At 40.7% G+C, this 10388-nt stretch overlaps 1 protein-coding gene across 1 annotated transcript in view; it reads left to right on the top strand.

The window, feature by feature from the left end:
* Positions 1-6: 6 nt before the first annotated feature.
* Positions 7-10388, top strand: part of onecut2 (one cut homeobox 2) — a 29543-nt gene continuing 19161 nt past the window's right edge. The window contains exon 1 of the mRNA XM_020601141.1: positions 7-870. Coding sequence (XP_020456797.1) covers positions 9-870 — 862 coding nt within the window. The 5' untranslated portion in view covers positions 7-8. The remainder of the gene's footprint in view (positions 871-10388) is intronic.

Here is a 10388-nt window from a genome sequence, read left to right as displayed (position 1 = left end):
ACCCCGCCATGAGCGTGCCCTGCGACACGTCCTCTCCTGGGATGGGGATGAGCGGCACCTACACCACCTTAACCCCGTTGCAGCCGCTGCCCCCCATCTCCACCGTGTCAGACAAGTTTCACCACCATCATCATCACCACCACCACCACCAGCGGCTCTCCGGGAACGTAAGCGGGAGCTTCACCCTGATGCGGGACGAGCGGGGGCTACCGGGCATGAACAACCTTTACAGCCCCTACCACAAGGACCACATGTCCGGGATGGGTCAGAGCCTGTCCCCGGTGCTGGGCAATGGCCTGGGCTCCATACACAACACTCAGCAGGGTCTCCACAATTATGGCACGACGACGCACGGAGGCCACGACAAGATGCTGAACTTCGACGCGCACCACACCGCCTCCATGCTGGCCAGAGGGGATCACCACCAGCACCGAGGCCTCGGCGGTCCAGGGGCAGGGATGATGCCGCACTTGAACGGAATGCACCATCCGGGGCACCCGGGTGCCTCTTCGGCGGGTCACCACCCCCCCACACACCTCCAGTCTCCATCCCACGGGCCAGTGTTGGCTTCTACCCGGGAAAGACCGCCCTCCTCCTCGGGTACGCAGGGGGGTAACAGTTCAGGACAGCTGGAGGAAATCAACACCAAAGAGGTAGCGCAGAGGATCACGGCGGAGCTGAAGAGGTACAGCATCCCCCAGGCCATCTTCGCCCAGAGGGTGCTGTGCCGATCCCAGGGGACCCTGTCGGACCTGCTGAGGAACCCCAAACCCTGGAGTAAGCTAAAGTCAGGCCGGGAGACGTTCAGGAGGATGTGGAAGTGGCTGCAGGAGCCCGAGTTTCAGAGGATGTCGGCCCTCAGACTAGCAGGTAAGAGAAGAAGAGACAAAGTGCGGAGCCACGCTGGTGTTGTGGTTTGCTTAAAGTTTAAATAGGCAACTTCCCATATAAAATCCAAAGTGATTTCCCCGTCATCCCTTTTGTTGTTCTGATTTTTCAGCCTTTGCTGACTTTGCCTTGGTGTTTCCTCGTGTCTCCTCTCCAGCACAGCACTCCAATTTAGACGAATGAAATTTATTTGGAATCACAGGCGTTATGATTACCATTATTGATCAGTAACAACAAGAGATCGATAGGAAATGACAAGGTCACGGGATTTCCCTCCAACAGTCCCCCTCTCTGCAGTGTGCACACGCTTTATTTTCATGTATGTTAGAAAACACTGCACCCTTACTAAATACAAATTGTGTATTTAACCCAAAAAAGATCAGGTATGCTTAAAAATAAAAGAAGCTGTTAGAAAACCAAAGGAAAGGGAGAAGAAGAACAGGAAACGCAGTGCTTTACTTTCACAACAAATTTAGGGGATAATTTATTATTATTTTTGTTTGCTGGTTTAGGCTTTGTCAAGGGGTGAACTAGTCTCAGCTTTGAGGAATTATATATTCAGCTGGTGTCATTACTGTCATTACCCTGTTAAAGGCTTATTTGTCTTCCTGTGGCATTAGCAGAGAAAGGTGTGAGAAATCATTAGGACAGAGAGGAGGAATTGTGTCTGGTTGTGAGAAGCTTGAAGTGAACAGAAGGCTGTGACATAAACCTGAAGGTTTGTGGATCTGGTGCCCCCTCTAGTGAGGAACCTGCTTTGTGTCCCAACAACAAGCCTCTATTGTCTGCAGGGGACAGCAGCAGCACCATGGAGAAAAATAAAAAAGATCACATGGCTTTTAAAGATCGGACTGAGATTGGATTATTCCCAGATTCGCAAGAGTAGTGTAACATAGAGTTTAATGTTGCTGTTGCCGTTTAGTTTCTTTATGGTAAGATTTTCTAATTTGTGTAATATTTTACAGAGGTGTTTTTATTTTTGGTAGGCCAGTGAAGACAGTTTGAGTTCACGCGTTAAAGAAAAACAAGCATTTTTACATTCATAATAATAGATACATGAAGAAATATTTAAAAACCAGATCATTCAGAGAAAAGCTAAATTAGAAATAGTAAATAAAGGCATGGGGGCATGTGTCTGATAAAGAAGGGAAGAAGAGGAGTCAGGTAGCACAAAATAAAACAACTATAAAACAGTTTAGGATGTGTTGCACAACCTCATTGCATTAACATTACAGGACCCCAGTTTCAGCTTTTAGTAACAAATTCATTGAGTTTTTAAATTGGTTATTTGAAAAAAGCAGAAAAATGTCCCCAGCCCCAACAGAATATTTACTGAACTGCAAAACTTTTATATGTTGTATGAGGTGGGGTCATATTTCAGCTGTAACACACTGAGTGGCACCCCTGTAGTAGATGGATTTACTCTCAGACAAGTGCTTTGGGATCATTGGGACCATCATGAGTTTTGTGGGCATCACAATTCGTATTCAGTTTTAAACAAACAGCAGTGTGACCTTGCCTCGCTGTCAGTACCTTAACGTTGCTTCATTACATTTTATTGATTCATGCACTTAGTACGATAATTACTTCAGTATTTTACAATTGCTTTGGCAACAGAGTTTCACTGTGCAAAACTCTTAATACTCCGTGGGGCTCAAAACTGCATAACTGAGACAATTCTCCTACGTTTTTGGATTAAAAACAAACAAACACAACAATCAAATTACCTAAGCAGTATACTACCACCAACCTGGCAATATATAGAGAAACGTGGCTCTTTTGTCGTTTCCTCTTGAATAAATGGTTTTCATTTGTCAGTGTATTACTGCAGTTATACATCATGCAGCAATCAGTTCCTGTAATGTGTGCAACAGTTCCAGCAATAAAACCTTCAGCGCAAACCGTTTTTTATATGGATATATTTGTGATATTTGATATATATTTCCAGGCCTCCCTGGCAGTACTGTTACTCAGTGGAATATGCTGGTGAAGTCTAATAAACTGAAACTGAAATGGATTCCTTTAATGTGCATGATGCGTTACATTTTTTTTTACCAAACATATGTGTGAAATGACAACATATAAAATTTAAATGTTATAAAAATATAATAATAAAATGAACATTTAATTTAATAGACAACCTGAAATTTACTGTGTATCATACATTCATAAAAAAATTCTTAATTAGTTGTTGTTTTTTAATATCAAATAAATATGCTATAATTATTCCATAACAATCATATAAAGTACCTGACTCATGTTGACAATGTTTTTCATAAAGTATCTGTACAATAGTTTTTAAAAAATGACTCCAGGAGTGAAATTTAGCATTAGAGCAGGACAAGAAACAGATCAGAGACCAGAGACAAGCAAAACGTGTATAAATACATATAGTCAGAATATATAGCCTATAAGGGGTTTGACTGAGTTTATTTCTAATAGTGAAGATTTATTAGTTATTCTACAAAGTGTATACCTATAACACCTACACAAATAAATGTAAAATGAACCACTTTAGGAGCTTAATGTCTTTTTGTATTCAGTATAACTCAGTATTAACAGCATTCTAATAAGACCTATTGTGTTTCCTTTATTTCTCTGTGGTGTTTTTAGCATAACTCTATAATAAATCACTTTATTTCTTATGCTATCTTTATAATAAGTCTGCAACATACCACAGGATCTTTTTAAAATATCTGCCACAGCCTTGCCGAGATTGGGTGGGTAGTTTTGGTCCAGTTCAGACCTTCATAGTTTACATTCGTGCACATGCTGACGTGGATGAGATTACCTCTGCAGGCTTTGACTGTTATTTCATTAGGGGTTCTTTGATTTTCGGGGCTGGTATTTGATGATATAGGTTAATAGGAAATGACACGAGTGACGATGGATGGAGGGTGGAGCTGGAAGAAAGCAGGGGAGCGTTCATGTGATGTGTACTCTCCTGTGTGTTGTAAAATGTCAGTGTGCAGATACACACTGAACAGCCTCGTACTTATACTGCTTTCTGATGGAGCGGCTCTCATCTGCTTCTCCTCTGATAACATACACCACTCGCTGGCAGCTGCATTTATGATTCTGTTTTCTCTTTTATACGGCCCAATTTTCACATATCAAAGTTCAAATTATCGTTTGAGCTGGATATTGGTTAATATTTTGTGATACTAATGGAAATAAGAGACAGAACCTAAGCTCTGGGACCAATATGAAAATGATTCTATTTATATTTCTAACCTTGAGGAACATAAACATATCTTTGCTACAAAACCCCATTTTAGGCTTGTATTTGCTGTTTCTCCCAAACATTCAGTCAGAGATGGGAAAGAAGGCTTTTACTGTACATGCCGTGTGGAATAGCTTCCAAAAGGAACTTAAGCTAATGACACTGGTAACACTGACTATACTGTGGACACACTGGTTGGATGAATTAGTCATTTTCAGCTTGCTCCTGTTTCTAACTAATTGTTTTGTTTCCCCCCACTGTCTCTGTGTTCCTAAATCTGTAGGTTTTACATATTATCTTGTGTAGTGTTTCATCCTGGTGTGATTTTAAATATGCTGCTGTCTTGACCGGGCACTATAAAGAGCACTGTAAAAAAGGTGTGTGTACATGAATGAATGAGTGAGTGAATAAAACAGGCATTTTTGCCTTTATTTGACAGTCAGAGATAAACAAGAAAACAGTCAGACAGAGGGGGATGTGACAGGAGTCGAACTGTGGTTGGCACCTAAACTATGGGCTACAGAGGTACCCCCACAGAACCCTTTATTTTTATTTATTATTATTTTTTCATATTCAGTTTTATTGACTAAAGCCAGGTTTGTGCCCAGAGCCTAGAAGCTAACTCTGAGCTAGTTAGACCTATAAGCTAACACAATTTATGGCTTTATCTCAAAAAGTGTTAGCCTTACAGACAGTTTTGCTGTATATTGTGCTGACAGATAACCTCCACTAAAGGCAAAAACACAATAATGCCATTGTCACTCTGACACGTGGCGAGGTCCTCTGTGCCTGGTCGAGGATGGTTTTTGCTTAGCTAAGATCAAAGACCGGAGGCAGGGGAATATTAACTTGCTAACCTAGCTTCATCAAAACTGAAAACAATACATCTTGCAACAGCTTTAAGTCTGTCAGGTTTACACGTTGTACCTTGAACAGGTGTAGGAAAAAAAGAGAGTAGGCACCAGAGATCTTCAGACTCTGTTTCTGTGTGACTGATGGCACGGCTGGACTTTTTTAATGCTTGAAATTCAGAAAATTGAATTATTTCAATTACTGGGCAATTCAACAGCTACAGTATGTATAGCTCATAGTTTTGTCCTTGATTTCAACAATAACACATTCAGTTCAGAGACAGTCACTTCAGATATTAGCATTTTAGACAGTTTTGTCAGGCATTACATTTGGCTCATCTCATAGCTCTTTCTTTTCTCAGGTGACTTTAAAATGACTGTAGAAACAAAGGAAGCTTCAGTTCCTAGATCAACAATGCTACAAGCAACCAATAGAGCTGAGGTCAAAGGTCACCAACACTAACACAATAGATCGAGCAAATATTCCCCTGACTCTGAGTCGAGCAGAGAGGAGCAGCAAGGGGAAGAAAGAAATGAGGAGGGAGAGGTTATTTGTGGTGTTATTTTGTCTGCTGTTACACTATCTACATTCATGTTGTGTATGTTCACAGCAACGAAAATAATTATGTTGTAAATCTCATCACATTCTTACCTTGGTTCTTTTAGGTTCACATTTCTCTCTGAATCTGTTTCTGGCTCCTAAACGACTTTCTTGATGTAGTCCTGCTTATGTTGAGATCATTACTTGATTAGTTGGATCAATGTAAAAGCAAACAGCGACAGTTTTGGTAAAGAAGTGTTTGTTGAGGTCATCTAACTTTAAGCTATACACAAAGAATTTAGCTGTCACATTTGATTCAGATATTTCAAAATAAAAATCTGCTTTAATGGTATAATGATAATTGCATTCTATGGGTCCACATGCTGTAGTGAACATTTGGTCTATGGATACTTTTCATGGTTTTGGCTAGGTCTCTTTATCCTGGTTCTAAACCTCTTAATCCTGGCTTGCATCCCACATTTTTCAGTGATTCAGATGGACCAGGTGTTGTGTTCATTGACCACTGTTGCCCCAGGCTGGAGAAACATAACCAGTGCTTTGCAGGAGGGATTAAGAACATCATCTTCCTACATACAGGAGCTAGCTTCCTAGCTACATACATAAAACACTGTGACAGAAAAATGGCCAGGATAATTGTGACATGTGTGAGATCAGTGGGGCTGTACAGGGTGGTGTAAAACAAAATGTCTGATAGTTCCAGTGAGTAGAAATCTTAATGCTAGAGTTTCAATGACATTTTAGACAAAAGTGTTCTTTCAACTCTGTGTCAACATTTCGTGTTTGTCCTGTTCCTGTTTCAACATGACAGTGCACCCATGCACAAAGCTAACTCCATTAAAAAAGAACTTGACTAGCCTGCACAGAGCCCTGACCTGTGGGAGCGTGATTATTGAATTTTTTTATTTTTTTAGGAAAAGACAACAGATGGGATACACACTAGTACACGGTGCTATAAAAGAAAACACATTTTTAAAAATCTATCGAAATAGCTTTTCCACTGTGTCTCTCTTTTTTCCTTCTACCTTGGTTTGAGTCAGTTTCTTTCTCTTGCCATCTTTCTCCTCCCTTGGACCCATCTCTCTCTCTCTCTTTTGGGGGTGGGAGGTATTATGTGATTGTCAGGGGAATTGAACACAGGAGCAGAGGCAGCAGCGGCCCAATGAATTATTGATGGGAATCTCGGCGTGACCCGCCTCGGTCTGCTCACTTCACTTCTTCTTCACCTCGCAGCCGGGTTAACCAGGCAAAATGGAGGGAGGAAGAGAGAGAGAGTGGGAGAGGAGGAGTCCATTGTTTGGTCGGAGGACACTGCCTGACCGTGTCTACAAGTGAATTATGGATGAAAAGAAAACGATGCTCAAATCAGTGTTAGAATACAATAGCACACACAGAAGCTAACTACAAATACGAGACATGAAGTAGAAGAGCGAAACTTAATAGTTAAATTTACATTTACACAGTACTAATTCCATGCCACTCTTGCTGCTTTGCTCGTTTCATTTCCCCTTTCAAACATAGATTCAAGATTTTTATTTGCCATTTATGCATAAACAGACAGTCTAGGCATATAGGAATTCTTGTGCAGGGATCTCCTGGAGTCAAGTAAAGAGTTTAAAGCCAAAATAACGAACACCTAGTCTAAGTATAAAATTACCCAAGAATACAAAAGAATACAAAATACAAAAAACAAGGATACCCCAGAATACAAATAGTTTTTGTAATTGTGGATACGAGAATAAGATAACAGGTAAAATGGGGAGTTTCAAATATTGCACATAATGTAATTATATATGGTCTTCTACTCAGTACGGTAATGAGGAGTTATTGCACAGGTTTTTCACGTTTAGTATTTGCCATCAGTCTTACTGTAGCAGGGAAAACGCTGTTGTAAAATCATACTCTGGGTGTGATGATACTGCCTGCTCTGCTGTGCCTGAGGTTGTGGGTGCAGTTTTTGTGTCTGAGCAGAGTGTGAGCTGGGTGGAGTGAGTCTCTGATTATGTTCTCTGCTCTTTTGCGACAGCGCTGTGTGTATAGTGTGTTCATAGCAGACAGTTCAGTCCCAATGATCCTCTCTGCAGTCTTTATGACTCTTTGAAGAGCCTTCCTCTCTGCCTGTATGGTGTTACCATACCAGACTGTGATGCCAGTGGTGAGGACGCTCTCTACATAAAAACTGTTATTGCCACATTCCTTTTAATCACTTCTACTTTACTGTTTTTTCAGTCACTGTTAACTTGCTGTCAGTGAAACTCAACACTTCCTACAGATGCTTCATATTAAAAGCCTAATAAGAATGAGAGAGATTATACACTTTGAGCTGCTGGAAGGTTGTTCACAGTAAAAAAGGAACATGGCTCATTGATGTGCTTTTAAAAGTGTTTGGACAACAGTGCAGCTCTGTGGAACTAAATAAGTAAGTAAGTTAGTAAGATCAATTCATTGTTGGTTTTTATCTCTTCATGATATTTGATGGCAAGAAGAAAACTATAGAGATACAGAAGACATACAGTAACATTTAATGTCCACATAGAGTCAAATAGTGCTGAAAATCTGAATGACTGAACCTAAATATTTTCCACTTTACACATCCTGCTGCAAGCAGACATAGTGCATTATTAATGAGCCCGACTCTGCTTTATGACACAGATTACCAGCAGTTACCAGCAGTTGCATGTGTGTGTGTGTGCGTGTGAATGTATTTGGTTTTACAGTTTCAATCTGTGGGAATACAGTTTGTGTTTGTTTTCAGGGTTTGTGTTCTGGCCTCTTGCATATTCACAGGCTTCTATCGATCCGTAATAATGGATCGCAGGCTGTTGAGAGGAGACTTTTGATGTTTGTCTTTGTGTCAACGTGAGATTTGACAGAAACTGTTGCCACTGTCCTATCGTGTCGATAGTGGTTTTGGAGAGAAGTGACAAAGTCTGGTTCCAGGAATGTGAAAAAAAAAATGACGACAGGCTACCACGCACCAGTCAAGCCACCGGGAGCAAATCGGGGTTCAGTGTCTTGCTCAGGGACACTTAGGCATGCGGGGAGACCGGGAGTCGAGCCACCAACTTGCTGGTCAGGAGATGACTGCCCTACCTCATGAGCCACAGCCATATATATATGTACACTGTATATTTGAGGGTGTGGATAAAGAAGTGAGGTTACAAGGCTGCTATAGCCCACTCCTCATCTCTGCTTGTGGCCACTGACTGTATATAAAAACTGGACAAACCCACCATGATGTCACCCATTGGTTTTCTGAAGAGCAGTGTCCGGCCATCACCATGTTGGTAGCACTTCACTCCACCTGCTAGGTCTAATGAGTGTGTGGAGACAACTAGTGACCAGCCACCTGTGGTGGGACCCTCTCACCTGTCACTCTGAGCAGCCACACCCTTAATTATACATAACTTTTAGTCTCAGTATATTTTAAACGGGTGAGTTATAAAAAAAATTCAACCTCAGTCTCGGAGGTTGCCTCTTGTTTGTAGCTGGAGCCTACTTGCTAACTTCTACTAACATAATACATCAAAATCTCTGATTGAACTATCAGCAGTCTGGTTGTATCAATGGTAATGTAGATGCTAGGTTTTGACAAGATCATGTAGCAAATCAATTCAATCAATCAATTGCAGGCAAATTCTAGGAGAAGACTAGAGCAACAGCAACACATCTGCATGTTTTTGGCTCTCTATTGAATTTACAAACACCAACCTTGTTCAGAGTCTCTGCTGCTTTCACTGTAGCTCCCAATAAGAATACAAGAGGAATAGTGTAGTGATTTTTTGTTAAGACTGCCCACAGCAATTATGGCACCCCAGCATTGTTGGAGCAGTAGAAGTGTTGCTCAGGCCTACTGAGCAACTTGGGTTCACAGGAGAAAATGGGCCTGTCACTGCTTTATTGCGGCGGTCAAATCAAACGTGGCACCTGGACTCCAAGCTCACCGAGGCAGAGCACTCAGAGAATACACACCACAGTCAGAGCTACATAATACTACACACAAATACAGGGAGCAGCAAGGAGGATAGGAATGCTAATCTGTATTATACTTAAACAACCATATCAGTTTTTTCATTTATTTCATTACATCTTTCATAATAGCTTGTACATAAAACCAATTTGTTAAAGGTTCCAGTATGTATTCTGTGGTCTAATCATGGTCATACTCTGGTCTACTGGAGACCTGCAGATATTTAAGTCAGACCAGTAGACCAGAAGTGTATTGGAAAGTCTGGTTTGAAAACCTTATGTGGGTGGTGTTGGTCTTAGGACAGACATGTAAAGCATTGCTTGTTTACAGTATGTCTTAAACATTATGCAAATTGATTTATTGATGTTTATATAAGGCACATATAACCTCCTCGATCCCATCGGTGTGATTTCTTCCCTGTCACAGTTTTTTTCTGTGGTTTTCACTTCTTTCACTCATTCTATTGTCCCTCTTTTGTTTCCTTTCGCTTGTTGTCCCTCCCTTCCTCCAGGTCAATTAGTATTGGTGTCACAGTGCCGCTGAAATAACTGTCCGCAGGCGTAATGAGCAACGTCAGCAGAGACAGACCTGTCAGGCCACAGGAGGCAAGATTTATGGTGACAGACAGTGTTAAAAAGGAACAATAAAGACAAGGGCAGATTAATTATGATCAAAATTCTTATTTTTACCAATAGAACAGAGAAACACATGAAAACGATTATTATTGCTGTTATGATTATGCTTATTACTGTATTATCCTTATCCATTTGTACTGATCAATATTTAGCAACCATACTATTTAATATAAAGTTGAAATAGCATTAATATAATAAATTAATAAAAATGTTCATTTGTTTTATGAGTACATTCAAAATAATATCTACTTATCTATCATAT

This window comes from Monopterus albus, unplaced genomic scaffold (genome assembly GCF_001952655.1).
Source record: "Monopterus albus unplaced genomic scaffold, M_albus_1.0 scaffold50.1, whole genome shotgun sequence".
NCBI lineage: Eukaryota > Metazoa > Chordata > Actinopteri > Synbranchiformes > Synbranchidae > Monopterus > Monopterus albus.
The sequence above is the reverse complement of the archived record's forward strand: the minus strand, read 5'-3'. Positions and strand labels throughout refer to the sequence as shown.